This window comes from Apodemus sylvaticus, chromosome 5 (assembly GCF_947179515.1).
Source record: "Apodemus sylvaticus chromosome 5, mApoSyl1.1, whole genome shotgun sequence".
In the NCBI taxonomy this organism is placed as follows: Eukaryota; Metazoa; Chordata; class Mammalia; order Rodentia; family Muridae; genus Apodemus; species Apodemus sylvaticus.
This window is the reverse complement of record NC_067476.1, coordinates 159522439-159541461: the sequence shown is the minus strand read 5'-3', so window position 1 is coordinate 159541461 and position 19023 is coordinate 159522439. Positions and strand designations below refer to the sequence as shown.

The 19023-nt window shown below is 47.5% G+C and overlaps 1 protein-coding gene across 1 annotated transcript in view; it reads right to left on the bottom strand.

The window, feature by feature from the left end:
• Window positions 1–1474: 1474 nt before the first annotated feature.
• Rab22a (RAB22A, member RAS oncogene family) overlaps window positions 1475–19023 on the bottom strand; it is a 49506-nt gene continuing 31957 nt past the window's right edge. The window contains exons 4-7 of the mRNA XM_052184450.1: window positions 13212–13283; window positions 13033–13139; window positions 12374–12483; window positions 1475–7808 (exon numbers count right to left, since the gene is read on the bottom strand). Coding sequence (XP_052040410.1) covers window positions 7711–7808; window positions 12374–12483; window positions 13033–13139; window positions 13212–13283 — 387 coding nt within the window. The 3' untranslated portion in view covers window positions 1475–7710. The remainder of the gene's footprint in view (window positions 7809–12373; window positions 12484–13032; window positions 13140–13211; window positions 13284–19023) is intronic.

The following is a 19023-nucleotide window of genomic DNA, read 5'->3' as shown; positions in this document are numbered from 1 at the left end:
CTAGGCTGTAAGGAGGGAGTTTGAGCAGGAGGGATTCTCTGCTAGTGGCTTCTATGGAGGGGCCACTTTAGAAAAGTTCATCTAATAAAGAACAAATTAAGGAGCAAAAACTGTGTACAAATACCATGTGCCTCCTGGGAGCCAGGAACACTACTGCCAGGAAGTACCCAAGAGAATGCTATGTATACACTCATAGAATGCTCATTGCAGCTGTGTGGGGCTCACACCTCACACCCCAGCACACTGAGGTAGGTAGCTCTCCGTGCCAGCCAGAACTACAGTGTGAATTCCTTGCATACCCAAGACTAGAGTGAGATTCTCTTAAACCCAAAACGAAACAAGCACCAGTAGACCAACCAGGCAACCAGGAATGCTCATTGAGACATTCCCACAACAGCAGAAACCCTGGAAGCAACCCAGTGCCTGCAGATGCAGGATGGACACGCAGGAGCCTGTTTGCAGGTGGTCTTCTGTAGAGACGAGGGCAGGAGTGCTTCGAGCTACTCTGACTCAGGCCAGACCCAACAGCACGCCCACACGGCTGGTGTGCTCAGACGAGATGTCTCAAGGCACACATGCAAAATGTGAAAGGAGACGAAGGTTCTTTGGTGTCAGAAAAACAGAGCTGGAGATGTGCTCGGCCATGATGTGCTTGCTCTTCGGGCCTGAGGACCTGAGTTCGATCCCCGGTACCCACATAAAGGCTATGGGTGGCAGTATGTGCTTGTCATCTTAGGGTTGGGGAGATAGAAACAGGAGTAGTTTGCTGGCTGGCCACTTTCACCAACTGGGGAGCTCCAGGCTTTGTGAGAGACTTTGTCTCAAAAATTAAGGTGGAAACATTTGTAGGAGAACATTCAGTGCTGACCTCTGGCCTTCACATGTGCACGTACACACACAGACACACATACAACAGGGCAGAACTGTTTCTGGGACATACATACCACCATTTGGGCTGGACATAGATATGTGATGTTTTCTATACATGTTTATATATTTTGCAAATGACAAAGCAAGTCACCCAACCAGTATTAAAGTTACTTCCCTTGAGTCATACGGGTCTCTCAACACAATGACTTGTAAGGATAGATATATTTATTGTGTGTTTATTCCTGGCTAATAAACCAACCTTCCACTGGACACCACAAATACACCAACCTTCTACCAGACACCACAGATAACACCAACCTTCTACCACACACCATAGATAGACTAACTTTCCACCATATACCACAGATACACCAACCTTCCACCACACACCACCGTTACCTTTTTGAACTCTATGCCCCAAACCTGTCTCAAACTGTCTTTGGAATATGTGGTTAGGATGTAAAGGGTGATGGGTGTGGTATGCACAACCTGAAATCCCAATATGTAGGAGTGCTGATTTCATTAGGCTACCCAAGGGAAACCCATCTCAAACAAAATCAAACAAAGAGAATTGTAATGAATGCCGCAGAGAAATACTGCAGACTGAAACATGCCTCTGTAAACATAGCATTTTATTAACAAAATATTTACACCATTCTTAACACAAATCTTTTAGTGACAGAGCATGCCGCACTCTAAAAAAGCATATGGTTGAAGGCAAGCTGAAGAAACAGTGTTCTACAGCCTGCCAGACCTACTGTCTGCAAACAGAAGTACACAAGAGACAAACCTTACAATGAGAAGGCGAATGGCTGAGTTTTCTTTAATCGGCATTTACAAACAAGACAGACATCATACAGTTTACATAGACTTAGGTCCAGCCCAAGGTCAGACTGTAAAAATAGTCATCGAATACCCATACAGGCTTGGCAAATCCTCATTCCAGTATTATGTCACGGGTAAGCAGGCAGTATGTCATTTGGTGTGAAGCCACTGCGGCTATTTAGAATGCTACCAGGCTTGGGAAACCGGGGGCAACTGCATTTTCAAATAGATGTTATTGTAAAAGGCACAGGTCACTTACTCCTGGCATCGGGTCTTGACAAGGGACGGCACTCTTAGGAGAAAAAAAGGATTGCTGGTACAAGGGCTTGGATTGTCTCTTCTCTCTAGATGTCGGATTTGGACTTTTAAACTCCCAGACAGGTGCTTGCTCACAAACTGCATGTGTTCTGGTTCTGACCCTTCAGCCCATCCTCCTATCTATCACCAGTGACAGATGACATCCTCTCTGCGTAGCTGTGTCTGCCTCTGCAGCTCATGCTGCCCACCGCCCTTCTACAAGTCCCGGGGGCTCTTTCCGGGACAGAGAGAAGGACTCGACACAGGCGCAGGGAGCCCGAGGGAGAATTCTGTGTTGAGGTGGGGGTGGCTAGGGCAGGGAGCCCGAGGGAGAATTCCTCGCCAATCCTTGTGGAAGGCAGGCAGTAATTTCTGAAGGTCAGGGTGGTGATTGATGAGGGTGTGAGTGACTCACGGTGTAAAATGATGGAAAGACTGAGTGGGACGAGTTTAAAAAAAAAAAAAAAAGATCTTTCCCAGGGCAATAAAGCTCTGTCTACAACAGCCTAACAAATGGTTTAAAAACAGAGCTTCGATCAGCTGCCCTGACTACCCAACAAGCTGACTGGTCCGTCTGACATCACGGGCATGACCCAAGTTGAGAAAGTTTCATGCACCATGCAGTAAACTCCAAACGGGGATGGGAGGGAATGGAGTTCCATGGCCTTGCTTCCAAGCTTTTCCTAGGGGAAGGATGGACTGCTAAAGTATAAATGCCCAATGTTAATGATGACCAAACAATGCTAGGATTAGTCCTTGAGGCAAACATCCTTGTGGGCAGGCCTGGCAATGGCCGGGGGTGGGGGGGGCACGCGGGCAGACTGCAGCCACGGGGCAGCTGACTCAAACCCTGCTTCCCGGAGCGGTGGCTGAGGCATGCGGCTTGCCTTCTGATGTTCAGGGCCTCCTTGACTACGCTAGTTCTGGGTAAAGACTACAGGGCCTGTGTGCAGCTATTTTAAAGATGATTCCTTCCGATGGACTGCAGTAAACAACCTGCTTTAGAACACTGGAAAGTTCCTGAATTGAGAAGTGACACTCAGAAGCCGGCAGGCTGTTTCTACTGTGCGATTAAGGAGGACATTAAGACCCGTAGTTGAAAACTGTCAATTAAAGAAGGCTCTTTAAAAAAATCATTGCTGTCTTAGGACTCCCTATTAATTGGCAGATGGAGCTTGGCACTTAAGGCCTATCTGTGGAGAACTGCCTGGGCTTTTGCTTGTTGTAATTATGCCGCACTCTGATGAGACACTGGGCACCATAAAATGAACTCGCAGCAAATTAAAACATTTTTTCTTAAGTTTGTTAGACACTATGATTTTAATCTCACCATCTACTATTTATATATTCTAATCTTGCCATCTAAAATGTTCGACATAATAAAAAGGCACCGATGGAAGGCCTGAGACATTTTTTTTTTTATTATTAAACCTCTGAATCCTTTTGTTTTGAAGCCAAAATATTCTAGCACATCCATAATCGATTGCTCTCTGAGAGGAAAGAACACAGATATTAGTTATTTCTGGAAGTACAGACCATCAAATTAAACGTGATGTATGCTGGTGGAGGTGCCGGCTCCACGGCGTAAATCACTCCGCTCCACGCTCAGCGCCCTGCAGGATGAGCTGAGCCTGAGCTTCATCTGCCCTTCGCAGCACATCTGACCACCTTCATCACGGCAGCAGGCCCCTCACTCATCACCTTCCGAGATACAGAAGGGGGCTCCTGAGAAGTCGGGTGTCCTCCTAACATTTCTCAGGCTTTCATTTGCACATAAAACAGGACAAATGCCCTGGAATTCCATTAACATTTCTCGCAAATCAGATAATCAAATTGCCTGGTTTTCTATTACTGGAAGTCAAGACAAGCCTTTCTGCTGCCACGGGAAATTCACTGAGGTCATCCCTCCGAGTCTCGGGCTAAATTCTATCTGACCCTCCTTTTCTAGAGCTGCACAGTGCTGTTCATCCTCTACATAATAGGATGCTCTGAATATTCTAATGATGACATTTACTGATGTGTGTGTGTGTGTATCTGTATCAGAGGAGAACCTGTGGAGTTCTTCTCCTTCCATTATATAGGACTGTGTCATCAGCCTTTATAGCAAGTGCCAACCCCCAAAACAAAAACATATTCATGGTTATCTTCAGCGTCATCTTATACATGAATTTTTTTTTCCTTCTTGATAAGCCAAGAAGAGCAAGCAAGACATAGCTGGCAGCTTGAATCTTGAAGGTTCACCCCATTTATTCTGTGGAAACTTATGAACTGTTAAGAGGTGGGACATATCTTGGAATCAAATAACAGAGTACGTTGCTTGTCCCTCCAGAGCAAGTTTAAATGAGGACTTGTAGGTTCCTGGAGCCGGCTCCCACGGAGCTGGCCAGTGGGACAGTCTGCTAAGTTTAATGATAAAAGCCAGCCTGGTTTGGCAGCCATGTTCTGAAGCAGGACTGCAGGTTAGCTTAGGGGTCCCCAGGTGAGGACTCTTTTGTGACTCCCGCAGGGTCTTGCACGGATATCTGAGGACCCATGTGTCGTGTTCACAGTCTCTGGGCTCTGAAAGAATGTGTGTGAAGAAGTGTTGAGCTGGACCTCATCAGTGCCTTTTGTAGCAGGAAGCGATGTAAGGCCATGGACCGCTGCCTTCTGGGATGAGGAGGCGGATGTGCTGGCATGCAGTGTATACCAAACCCAAACCATCTACTCAAACATGGCGCCCTTGAAACACAGCAGCAGGCCCTCCGGTCTGGCAGCCTGGGGTGCCAGGAGACAGCTAGTTGTTACAAAATATCTTCAGCACCATGTCTCTTAGAGTTTTAGAAAGCCCCCCAGCCCATTTTCCTCCTGGAGACAAGGGGAGACATATTGAGACTTACAGAGAAGTCCTAAGATTAAATGTGAGTTGCTCACCGCCCCCCCCCCCCCACCACTTCATCTATTAAAAATTCCATAGGGCAGCTCATCTCAACAAGGACACTGGCCTCTTCAAGTAGCCCAGCCTCTTGTCAGAAGATCTCAAGCCTCTGACCTGGGTAGGCGTGGAAGGGAGGGGAGCACAAGGAGAGGAGGCGGACACTTCAGACATGCCATCTTAGATGGGGAACAAGGACCTGGGTTATTTTAAGAGGAATGAGTGTCTCGGCTGCCATGTCCAGCACTTGTCTTGGAGGCTGCTGACAGCCGAGTGACGGCGTTGCACTGGGAGGCAGAGGGCTTGCAGCAGGTATTTCTCCCCAATCACGTCTCAGAGTTTACACTGAAGGACACTTAATCAAGCCCTCACGCTATGTTCCTTTAATCACCAAATGATAGTTAATTAGTTATCGCAGAATCAGAAAAACACTTATATAGAAGGAGACATGGAGAGACAGTGGTTCCTCGGATAGGACACCTGCAAGGAGCTTATTCCTGTTCCTCTGAAAGAGATCAATACACACTGGCAGTTAATTAAAGATCTTCCCTTCTGTTCATTCTTCAAAGTTTTTAAAAATGGCCCTGCATCACAAGGGAACCAAAGAATTTTATGGAAGGGCTGTGTGTCTTAATGCCTTTGGAGTCTGGCTATTTGTCTTAAGAAACAGCCAGGAAAACAAAGAATGTATATTAGATTCCTGCTTAATCTAAAATGTGGTCCAGAAGTGCTATGACTACATTTTCATATGTGCTCTTAAGAAGAAAGTAACTGGAGATCTCCCTCTGCTCACTACCCAGGAAGGGTGGGACTGACGGAAATCTGCTGTCACTGAGTACAGCACAATACCATAAGCAGGACAGCCCCTGACAGCCCAGGACAGACTGGTGACAGTGAGGGCAAGGACGACATGAACAGAGACTATGCTTCTCACGCGTGGCCAGTCACTCGCTACATGTGACACAGGAGGGAAGGAAGCCAGAGAGGCCAGGAGCTGCAGAAGAGAGCAGGCGCTGGACGCACGAGCAGTGGGGCAGAGATGTTTTCCTGCACACTCATGTGCCATGGGATCCAGTTACTCAGTCCCTCAGGTCAAGGATCTATACCATCTTTTGGTGAAATGCCACAGAAAGGGTCTCACATGGGCAGCCTAGTCCACACGAGCCAAGCAACGCTGTTTTTGTTTATACAGAGGTGCTCAAAGTCTGACTTCAGTAAGGATAAGCAACTTGAGATGTTTACAAGGCCTCGTTCGGGTCTGGTGTGGCCTGGAATGCCATTCCATTAAACCCTCTCCATCGTAAGCATGTGGTGGAGGGGCATAAAGTAGTAACACTTGTTTTTAAAAGTTTTGACTGTTCAGTTAAGGACAGCTCTGAAAACACAATTTGGTTTGAAATTCAGGCTGTTTCATTTCCTATTTAATCTTGTAAATTTCCTTCCCTTACAATACCCGGGCTGGAAGGGCGCCAAATTAGGCCAGGAACAAATTCCCAGCAGCTTCACTTGGGTGCTTTATTTTTAGATTATATTAAAAACCTCATTAGGCTCCTGAGGGAAAGTGTGTGAAGCACTAACAGAGCGAGAGAAGATAAAGGAGAGAGAGGTGAGCCGGCTGGTAATAAGCAATGCACTCTCAAACAGTTGGTCCGAGCTCTGTAGAAGAGCTGAGAGCAGCTCACTCTCACCCTAGGTGAGTGACGGGTGCTGGGCTTACTCCCCGGGGCAGGAAGGACTGACTAGTCAGGCTTGTCAAGGAGGCATATGCCTTTATTACCATTTCCAGATGGGATGCAGAAGGGTAAGGGCAGAGGGAGGAAGCTTCGAGCTAAGCGCTCCATGCTTCTGCACAAGGTCAATGGGCTTCAGAGTTCCTGTGGTCAGGCTGAAAAACGGGTGGACACACAGGAGACTGGGCACAGAACTAAATTAGTACTGAAAGGAATCCAGAAGTTATTAATATATTTACATAATTTATAATTTTTAAGCAATGGTCTCATAAATATAGACTACAAATTTACATATGCTAGGCAGCACGCAGTTGTTTTCCCCACCAGAACAAGCTGGGCAAAAAACCCATAAACAGAAACCCATCCCAGCAGAAGACTCATCAGCTTTGCTCTCCCTTCTTTTTAAGCCCCTGCTCATCAGCTGAGACACATGCAGCTCCACTGCTCCAGGTAGTGTCTCCACCCCATCGCCTGGACCATGAGAGTTTATGTAGAAAGGTGACCATAACTAACGTGCGTGGGCTCTGACACATACAGACAGGGTCAGAAGCAAACCCAAGGTGAACCGGCAGCCGCCGTGATGGCGGCATTAATTTCCTGTGTGTGAAAGTGCTTTAGAGATGTGGAGGCTGTCCCAGGAACACCCATCCCTCTACTGGAGGTCACTTCCCACGTCTTAATGATACGACTCTGACACTCGAGATGAGGACCAAGGAGATGACCGTCTCCACGGCCTTTCCCTTATACCCATGAAAGTGCTCATATCCCTTTACAAATAATACATGAAATCCTGATTACAAAAGTACCAGCAATTCAGTCCTACCATCCATACATCAGATGCTCCTTTTAGCTAGGTAAACAGCCACAGATGTGCATGGTCCCTCTGCAGGCCAGAGTCTACTGACAGAAGTCTGCAGACAGAGATACCTGCTACAGTCTTCCAAGAGAACCAGACAGCTGGTTCTCGGAGTCCTTTTTGCATAAAGAGCATGAGGTGGTGGCCAGTGGCAGGGCACGGCTCTGCTGCAGCACCCAGGACCACCTGCTTCTTCATCAAGCTCAGGCCCTGAGTCGTCAGCAGCAGCTTCGCTTTGGCTCCGATGGCTGTCTTCGGAGTTTGAAGCCCTTGCCGCCAGACGCCGGGTTGGCATCAGTGGATGGAATTCTTCGACCTGCAGCAGAGTGAGAGAAAAGAGGGAACGAGTTCCTTCTCAGACACTATTTTGGCAACATAACACAACAGTTTTATCAAGGTCAGCTCGTCCAGGTAAGACTAGGAAGATGAGCAAGATGACAGGGCAGAGCCTCTTCACCTGACCCTGAGTCACCTAATGCTGAGCCCATGGGGCACCGACCACAACAATGAAAGCTTCGCCACCGCACCAGAAGTCACAAGTCTTTCAGTTGTTACCAGTTGTTAAACTAGCATCCTATATTTCTATTCCAGGATCCAAATAAGGATGCCAAACAGCAGTTAGCAAACTTTTAAAATACAAAACTAGACTATACCTGGCACTTTCTCCCCCCCCCTCCTCCCCCCATGGTCTCATAGCACACAGTGCACTGTTGTTACTGCTCTGAGCATCTGCACTGTCTCTGGGACTGAACATTCCTCTACTGATGGGTGTCGATCCCAAGCAACTGGGTGTGTGTTTGTTACACAACAGGAAGAGAGGAGCTAGGGCCCAGCTCTACTCCAGGGAATCTATCTGCATATGCACTGCATTCCCACTGACTACCCAGCACACATTACCCAGTGATGCTTGACAGGGGCTGCCAAGCTGCTTTCTAAAGAGCTGAGGCATTTTATCTCTTATGACATCACAGGAGAGGGCAGACTTTACTTTCTGGCTCTGTGAGGCTAACTCAACTTCGTGAAAACCAATCCTTCAATCACTCCACCTACCTAGATGATATGGCTCAAGGCAGCTTGTACAGAGGCTTTCCTGCCCTTCCCCTTCCGAGCTATCCCAATACCTCAAATACCAGCAGGACAACGGGGACCCTGGTCTTGTTTCTCATGTGACTGGCATCCTCCAACTGAACCCTGAGCCCTCAGTCTTGTTTTCCACTGTGACATTTCCAGGTCTAGTGGCACAACACTGGAGAAAGGTTTTCTGCTTGTTTAAACCAGGAAATAGACAGCCTTCAACAAGGCTGAGGGACAATCCCTGACAACTTTGTGGGTATGGTTGCCAAGTCTTGTAAGCTGTCACCCGTGTAGACAGGACACAGTATCGCTTCTACATGGGCAGAAAGTGTTCTCCAATTTTCCAAATGTGTTGCAAACACTGCTGTGAATAAATTACAAATACAGTTAACAGCCTTTGAAGGTTACTGTCATTATGGTTTTCTCAGTAAATGGAAATGGAAATAGAAATACAGCTGGTACCACAGAAGCAACTGAAATGTGACAAAAGATTTTTAAACAAGTGTTTTGGAAGAAAGCAAGAGACATCTTTATGGTCTGGGCACAGCCAAAGGTTTCTGATGCAAGAACTCTGCTGGCCATAAAGGAAAATAAGGACACACTGAATTCAGCTTAGGTTAAGCAGTCAGTTCATTGGAGGATTGATTCAGAAATCAAAGTCAAACCAAGGGGAAGATATTTCCAACATAATCAACCGGGGCTGATATCGAGAGTTAAGGCATGAGTCATTAGGAAGGCAGGTGCTGACTTGGTAGAAGGCAGGCAAGAGGGTAAGCATTCTGGAGAGAAGGGTGCAGCTATTGTCCAGGTAGAAACCTGTGGTGGACAGGGGCTCAGCTTCAAGGTAGACGTGGGAATGCAGGGCCTTCCTTTCCTACAGACTGACAGAAGGAATTTCATACACCACTTCTGTGGGCTATTGCTGGCACAACTACCACTCTGCAAACTGTTTGGCAGTAAAGTCACAACAAATGCAAATCTGAGGACCCAGCAATCTTTCTCTTAGGGATAGAGATACCAAGCAAAATGCATCCAGATGTTCCCCAGAGGACATAGGATACATCCAAATGTTCCCTAGAAGACACAGATGTCCAACAGTGCAGCCGGCAATTACCCTAAGTCCAGGGACGACTACACTGCAAATAGTCCCCATTTCTTCCTCTCCCAGCTCTGAGTTCTGACATTAACACATGCCAGCCATGAGACTGTATGTGCATTTGTAGCTGCATGGGATGCACAGACAATGTAAGCATGTAATACAGAATAAGAAGTCCGACACAGAAGGGTAAACAGGGCTGGCAATGTAGCGCACATCGAGCCCTGGGTTCAGTTCCTAGCATGGTCCAGAGCATGAGGCATGGTGGTACAAGTGTATTTTAGGAGTGTATTCAGGAGGGAGAGAGAGGAGGCTATGGAGGTCACCCTCACACAGAATGAGCGTGAGGCCACCCTGGGCTATAGAAAATGAAGGCAGTGCCTCGAGGAGATACAGCAGTAAAGTGCTGGCACAGCCTTTAATCCCAGCCCTTGGGAGGCAGAAGCAGGCAGATCTTTTTTAATTCAAGGCCAGCCTGATCTACAGAGTTCCAGGCTAGCCTGGGCTATATAGTGAGATTCTGACTCAAAAAACAAACAAACACCCCAAATAAAACATGGTAAACAAAAGCAACTATCAGGATGGGTTACCCTCTGGGCTGGAACAGCTGTGGTGCCACACACAGGCTGTGTTCTGAGATAATGCATTGTTGCCTTTATGTTTCTAAACAGCCCTTTCCCATGTGCACTGCCTGTATGCCAGGTGCAACTTATCTGACAATACTCACTGAGCAAAAACTAAAGATGGTTTTTTAGCTCTGTCTGGTTTCCATCTCCTAGCCATGTTCAGTTCTTCTCAGTATGGTGTGTACTGTGTGTCTGTCTCTTTCTCTTTGCAGTGCAGGCAACTGAACCCAAGGTCCTGAACACGACAGGAAAGTCACTACTACTGGGCTGCACCCTGCTTGTCAGATTTTGGTATAAGGATTTGTTGCTCATATAGTCCACATCTTATTTATTTATATTTAAAAATATAGTTTATTTTTAAAACTAGAAAAGGAATCCACAACAAAACCAGGAATGGATTCAACAGATGACACGCTATATGTAGACATCCAAAAAACTGTGAAGACTACTGACAAAACTTGGGCAGCCTTTCAAGAATGATCCAGGCTAACCTGCTAGTTATGAACACCATGCTTTAACCTTGAAATAAAGAGATGCCTCAGTGATCCAGTGGCAGGCCAGACTGGCTGGCTGATGTCTGCAAAGGATTCTAGAAAGGTTTAAATTAATGGCCAAAATGAAACAATGGAACACATACATAAAAATCTACATCTCTGAGCTATCCAAACTATCACAAATGTGTTCACTCATAAATTCTAGTAGTTGGGAAGCTGAGGCAGGGGGACTGCTTTGAGTTCAGGCCTGAGCTACCAAGTTAAGACTCTTGAGACCCTGTCTCAAAAGAGCAACACAAAATGAAAATCAGACAGGCCTGATCTGCAGCCCCCAGAGGCCTACCTGCTGCAATCCCAGCCAGGAGTGCTGCAGGCCTGCTCCCCTGGGCAGTCCCTGGACGGCCCTGGCTCTGGTGGTTCCTGAGATTCATGACTTACATCTTCCAGCTACTCTGGATTCGGCCTAAGGGCAGTCAATGGGTACAGATGCACTATTCTTGGTTGACTACTCTCTAGCTGGGAGCTGGCTCTGATCAGCTAAAGCAAATCATCCAGCTCTCCCAGGCCTGCACTGTCAGGCCTCAGCTCCCACCCCACTGCCTCAGTCCCCAACCGTCTTTCCTCATCAGGCCTCAGCTCCCAATTCTTCCCCCAGAGGGCCTTTCTGGGACCGTCTGCACACATTCTTACATCTACCACAATTGCTTTCTTCATATCTCTTATTATTATGTGAAATGACCCTATTTATCTGGAGTTCACTGCCTGACTCCCTCAACAGCACATGCACTCTTGGAGAGCAAGGGCTGTGTCTATCTTCTTTAGGCTGATCCCTTGAGTCTGGAACAGTTCCCAATAAACATTTTGATGAATTGGAATGAAATGAATAAACACAGATGTGATCTACAGAGAGTCCCAAGGCTCCAGCAGGCTCTTCTCTCCTGTGAACCTCTGTGTCACCTGTGAACACTCTGAGGGAAGAGGAGGGAAGGGGACTGACCCTTTCCTTGCTGAGGACTAGTTTTGGAGGTTTTCTTACAAACAGCTCATACACACATTTCGTTTCCCCTGGGGTATTCTGTTCTTTTCTTGTAGGAGCCTTCAGCACTCTTAACTCTGGGTGTCTGCATCCAGGTAGAGCACAAAGCACAGCCGCGAGCAGAGGCCAGCAGTGTCAGGTCCCCTGGAGCTGGAGTGTCAGGTCCCCTGGAGCTGGAGTTCCAGGTGGCTGTGAGCAGGATGTGGGTGCTGGGACCACACTCAGGTCCTCTGGCAGAACAGTATATGATCCTAACCACTGAGCCATCTTTCTAGACCTTATCTTGTCTGTTTCTGATGGTTCTGAATGAGTAACTGAGACACATTTACAAGAGGAGAGCACAGAATGGCTTCAACACTGAGAGGCATTCTTTCTGGACAAATTCGCACCCAACACCCACAAGACCAGGGACAGAGCCGCTGTTCTCAGTGCTCAACTCGCCTTTCATGGGCAGTCTCAGAGACCACTCCAGACAGGCTGAGGCTCTAGCCACAGCGAGAATTCTGGCTGCGTTTGCCCTGAGCAGAGGAAACCCACAGACACAGAGATACTTACTAATTTCTATAAAGAGTTCATTTATGTTTATTGCATTTTTTGCGCTGGTCTCTACAAAGATGGCATGAATGGAATCTGCGTAGTCCTTTGCATCTCTCTCCATGACTTCTCTGGAAGGCAACAATTGTTTGTCAGAGGCTCTGCCCCTTAAGACCTCCCCCCAGTCCCCATGTAAGCAGAAAGGTGTCTGCATCAGCTGTGGCATGAGCTCAGACAGTCTTTCTAGTTACACGATCTTCCTGATAAGGTTTTCTATAACCTCTATATTAAACTCCCCTCACCCCCTCCCGCCTCCCCTGGGGAAAACAAAGCCAAGGCCCTTGCTTTGGGAATCAGATGTGATACAGAGAGATTGTCAATAAAATGGACTTTTTGTACTCAGGTACTCTGTGTCACAGCAGCCTGGGGAGGCGATGATCTCAGATAATGTCATGTGTGATACCACTAATGTTGGAGTAAATTACACACCTGTCTACATGTAATATAATTAACTCCAAATGCCTTAAGTCTTCATTTGAGCTTGGAACTTCAGGGCCAGCCACGTAACACAAGAAATTTTTCAATGTCAGAGATAAAATAAAAGCTAGCCTCGTGCCCTGGATATGGCTCGTTAGAAAAGGAACACATAATCGGCACGGGAATCTCGTCTAATAACTCACCTGACATCAGTAAGATCACACTTGTTCCCGGCAATGGCAACAACAATGCTGGGGGGGCCGTGCTGGCGGAGCTCTCTCACCCAGTTCTTCAGTGTTGAAAACGTCTCCTGCAGAGAGAGAGGGGGCTAGGGCCTGAGCAGCACAAGACGGCCGCTAAGAAGAAATGAATAAAGTCTTACTTCTTTTGTGATGTCGTAAACGATGATGGCCGCTGCTGACCCTCGATAGTACATCGGTGCCAAAGCACGAAACTGTAGAGGGAGAAGAAGCAATGAAACCCGACGGCCAGGGAAAGATGTCCTTTTACCAGACTTTGAAGTCCATTATCTCTGCACAAAAGGTAATCTTTCTCTGAAGCCACAGAAGATGCCATAATGCTTTACAGCAAAAGAACCCATAATTACCAAAGGCAAAGACAGACTGCAGTGCAGGAACGTCTCTGAAGACAGTCTAGAAAACAGCTTTATAGGAATTGAATATGGGGCAATAAGCAATTGTTTCAGCTAAAAAAGCTTTTTAATTGAACTCAATGTAGTAATTCCCAAATTCATTTGTTCAATAGTCCTTTAAACTTTGGCTTCCCAAATTAAGGAGATAAAAACATGCCGTAAATGGTTCTCCCGAGCGGCTGCATTACTGGGTGTCAAAGAGATCACACTGTAATCTAGATGTTGATTGTGCTAGACATGAATGCACATTTAAATTCACTGCTTGAATGAGTTTGCAACTTGCGTTTCTGCCATCTCCATGCATAGGTCTCATCTCTCTCCCACAATGTCACAATGCAAGCACAGTTTCTGCCTCCATTCTCCATCACTAGAGAGGGATACACAAGGCAAAAGCAAGGGTAATTCAATGGGCCACGCCCTTGGATGAGTGTGGGATAGAAAATGTGAAGCTATTTCCTCACTCAAATCTGGTCTTGGGCAAATGTCCCCGTGTGGTGTTCCCCCGCTGAGGGTCATACTGTCATCTTACCCCTGACTCTGAAGCCCGGTCCCCAAGAGTGGTCCATGTAGTGCATCCCTTTGTGGTGGCTGGCTGGGAGGCTCTCCTCAGACAGCACTGGGTGCACGTACAGAACACACAGCACTCCTGTGTCTCTTTAAAGTCTCTGAGTTCACGGCCACCCTTCTGATAAAGTAGTGACATTTGGACTGCAACCCCAGGAGGGAAGATACATGAAGCCTGTCCCACGGCACTTTTGCCTCCTCTGCCCACTCAGTGGGGCGCTTGGTTCTTTCATCTAAGGATGCGTCTGCTATGTCAGACGTAAGCCTGGGGCTTTGCTGCAATTTGTTGAAGTTTTTAAAAATGCCCCTGTACCTTCCTCCCTTCTTCAGTACGTTTGGTGACCCAGCTGGTCTGCAATTCGTGATGTAGCTAAGGATGACCCTAAACTGCTACTCCACCCACCTCGATCTCCTGAATGAAGGGATTATGGGCATAAGCCCCTGTGCCTGGCTTACATGGAGCTGGGGATCAAACGCTAGGCTTAGTGTATCCAGCCCTAGCCCCCTTCTCTTAGCTTTTTAGGTATACTTTCCTGCATTACTTATTAGGGGGTTGTTCTCAGAACAACTTAACCTTCTCTAGTCCATTTCTATTTTGAATGCATGCTTCTTATAAACAGCAGAACCTTACATGAGTCTAACCTTGCCAATTAGAATCTTGTATGACTCTAACCTTGTCTAAGTTACCACTCTTTGGCTGCTGTTGCTAAATGCTTCGAATCATACTAATAGAAGACCTAATTAGCTGTGCAGAGGCCCCGTGTCAGCAGCAGTGCGCACCATCTGTCGGCAGGATTCCGTGGTCACATCCCAAGATGACATTGGTTTTGTATCTGGGAGATGGTTTTGGCAGATGGATTTGTTTGCACACTGACAGTGTGCTAGAAACTCTGCCCAGTGGCTTGCCTCCAATGCTTCTGAGAAGCCAAGCCCACTCACATTGTTCTCTGGTATATAATGTATCTCTGGCTGTTTGCTGAAACCCTTAGACTTGAGAGTTGATGTTTCACCAAACTGGAAGAATTCAGCCATCAACCACAGGAATCCTCTCTTTATCCCGCACCCCCACTGCTTCCTCAACCCTTGTGGGTGCGGTGCTGCTGAGACTGCCCAGACTTTCCTAGCCCTCTTTCCCTGCTCTTCCAGGGGATCTGCTCTGTTGTTCACCGTCCAGCTTTGCTTCTTGTCACTGTGGCTTTCAGTCTTAGCATTTCCACTCTGTTCTTTGTGAACTTCCTTTCTGCACGGCTTCCCATTTGCAGTTAGTATGCCATTCTGTGAACCTTTGGACAGATTTAAAGGCCTGCTTTCAACTCTGGTCTAGATTCTCATCACAGGGTCCTCCTCTGTTCCCGATTCCCCACACATGTAACAAATGACCGCACCCTGGCCCCTGCTACCCTGTCATTTTGAAGAGTGGTAACTCGAACGTCTTGAGACTGATTTTGAACACTGTTAGGATGGCTACACTACAACTGGATCTGAAGGCCCGGGCACTGTCTCTCTTCTGAATAAGATGCTTTGTCACAACGCTTAAGAACTTTATCAGTGCCCTCTAACGTGCAGACTGGATTTAAAGTCCAGCTCTGTTCTAAGAGGCAGCAGTGAGTCTCTCCTCAATCTTGTTTGCAATGTCCCCTCTGCACATTCACAAGGTTTGAGGAGGGTCTTCCTTTCTGGGCCATATCTTCCCAGGGCTTGCTGTTCTTCCCCAGTTACTCTAGCACTCTCAGACATCTCCCATTATCATAATCTTAAAAAGACATTTCCTGGTTGGGCCGTAGGGGCATACTCCTTTAATCCCAGCTCTCAGGAAGCAGAGGCATACAGATTGAGTTTGGGGCTAGCCTGGTCTACAGAATGAGTTCTAGGACAGCCAGGGCTACAAGGAGGAACTTTGTTTCAAAAAGCAAAAACCAAACAGAAAAGACTTTTCCTGCTTGACTCTTGCTACCCTGTGCCCTAGTCCTGAGAGCTGGCTGAGTCCTGAGAGTCCTGAGAGGTGGCCTGTGAGCCTGGCCCATGCCTGTGTATGCCGCTCGGCCTTCTCACTGGGTGTTTGGCTGTACTTTCAAACAGCTACTTTGTAAAGGGTTATCCAGTATTTATAAACCAGGATGGCCACTATGAGAGGCACACCCATGCTGACTTTGAAAGTCTCCCCTGTTGTTCTTAAGAAGAAAGAAAACTAGCACAGATAAAAAGATTCCAAAGATGTCATCCCCAAATCTGGCTCTGGATGAGGGGACAGCAAGCTTTCCCACTGTGGACCAGACAGGAAACAGCATCCACTCTGTGGCCCGCTCACTTCTGTCACAGGATTACTGTGGAGTAAGCATAGACAGTGAACACACAAAACTGGCTGTGTTCCAATAAAACTTTATTTACAAGAATGGGCCCCTGGTGCAACATGGCCCACAGTCTGCCAATCCCAGCTCTAGATGCTCCTAAGTTCTCCTTGTCCTAGTTTAAGCACTTACAACTGCTTCTGTGAGTACTGTGAAAACTGACGGTCTTCACGCCGTTCTGACCTCTGTGGAACAGTCAGCCAGAGGAAGCAGAGGAACAAGAGCTGTGGCTAGGCCTTTACAGATGTGCCACACTGGGGATGCTGCCCTGCACTTAGGACACACATTCATGGAAGTCATCAGTGTGTGCTGGGGTAGAGGAACAAGATGAGTGCACTCAGACTGTAAAAGCGGACAAAGCACTCATCAATGCTTAGTCTTAAGAAAATAAATACAACTGTGAAAACAAGGTTCATTTAACTGCAATTTGAGAAACCTTGGGCTTAATTTTACAGCCAGGAGCTGACTTTTAGAGTTGGTGAGGAGACGGATGGCCTGGTGAGCTGCTTCTGCTAGGAATGTGTAAACACAACACAGGACCTTTCATTTCACAGTGGACTCCCAGGCCTCACAGAAACAGTCACTTTGAAACACCATCTGAGGGCTCCAGTCTGTTTTCCTAGGTGCTTCTTAACCTTTTGATAGACAAGCCGTTGTCTTCTCGGCACTTCCTTCCTTTTCACGTAACAAGCTCCCCTCAGTCAAGGACTCACAGTCCATTCAGTTCTTACTTGCTTTCATCAACTTAGCGAAATCACTCTGCAATTAGTGGAACCTTGTCAGAAAAGCCATCTTTCAGAACTACATGTGGCAACAGATTTGAGGGTCAAATGGGGAGGACGTCTGTTCAGTTCATCAAAAGCCTTTTCGTTCTGCAGTGGTTTTGGGTCCCCACCAACAATCTCAACTCCACAGAGCTAAGCAATAAACATGTTCACATCAGAGACTTATCACTGGAGTCATGTGTGACTCCAAACAACTGACAAGAATACTAACACTGAAGCCAGGTACCAGTGGTTTTGAGCACCAGAAAGGCAGTCCCTGCCTCTCAGAGGCCAGTCAAATGCAAGACAGAAAAAAAAAAGTGACAATCTCATGGTAGAGGGCAAGCAAAGACTGTTCAGGACATAGAGTTAATCTGCTGCTACCCAACTAACTCCTGGGCATTAGCTTGCCCTCAGGCACTGGGACCACAGCAGCAAGTAAGACACTGTAGGCACAGCTCCTAATATTCACCTCTCATTGAGAGGCTTTGTCAATAAAAGTGGACAGCCAAGAAGACGTTATGGTTCATGAAGAGTGTCTTAGAAGTGAACACGGGCACTGACAGAGCATGAACCTGAGGCTCTTGGGTACAGGGAGGTACGGAAAACCCCGATACCAACAGCTGCCTCTGAGTGCTAGGAGGTATGTGCTAGTGAGAAGGACCAGCATATGCTCAGGCCCGACAGCAGGTATGTGTAAAGACCTGCAGGGAGGTCAGCAGGCAGGCAGAACAGTGTAGCAGGACATATGGGTGTCATGGGTCCCTTAGAACATAGCTAGAGATAAGGATCAGCAAGAGGAGAGTAGAGTCTGGTCGTTTCTCCCCACAATGTCTGGGTCCTTGTGACTAGTGACACGGGTCAGGACCGGCTGGGGAAAACAGGGACAGAAGTCAAAAGGTTACAGTACATTTGAGTGACAGTGAAGACAACTGAAGAAGCAAATGGCCAACAGCTGCCAGAAGAATGCAAGATAGCCTCCAGGTCTGAGTGCAGGAAGACAGATGACAGGACACAGAGCTGGATGCACACTGGAGAAGCACACAAGCTGACTGGCAGGAAGAGGCAGAGCGGAGTCCAGCCTTGAAGACCTAGCCTTGGATAAATGGCAATACTTGAACTAACCCTGAAATCCTAGGCATGTCCTTCTGCATGGTGACAACTGGCCATGGTATTCCTCTCCTGATTCTCTTCCAGCTTCAGGACGTCCTGGTCAAGGCCCCTGTCCCTGATCTGGTCTTTCAATATCTCCTGCCCAGCCTTGGGCTGCAGGATGGTACTTGAGGGAAGGAAGGCCAGATCGCACCACAGAGCAGCACTATCTACTAAAGAGCCAGTACGAAGTGGGCAGGTAGGAGGCGGTCAGTCATGGTCCTCAGGCTCCTGTGACCACCTGAGTCGAGTGGAGGGGCATGCCTGGGCATTCCTTCCACTTTCATGGCATAAAAAGTCACCCTGACAATGGAGCACGTGTGGCACAGCATGGGAGTGCCAAACATGTGAGAGGGAACTGAAACCCAGGACCCAGTGCAAGGACACATCTATCACTCCCAGGGAAAGTCCATGTATCTAGCTAACGACACAGTCCTAGGGCAGCGTGTAGAGACATCCAGTAGGACTCCGGGAAGCAATGCCTCTGCAGGATGGAGGAGAGACGGTGACTGCCGTCCTAACCTAACCTCCATTCCAGATGCACACAACCACCAACACAGAAGGAGACAGCTCTGATAAAGTGATACAGAGCTCAAACTGAAGGCAGCCAACAGCAAGGCTGAGGCACAAGCTCTGCTCAAGCGTGCAGTGAGACACCAGTGTGGCATCCTCCATTTGTCGGCTGACTTTGTCAGCTTCTCTGCCACACAGTAT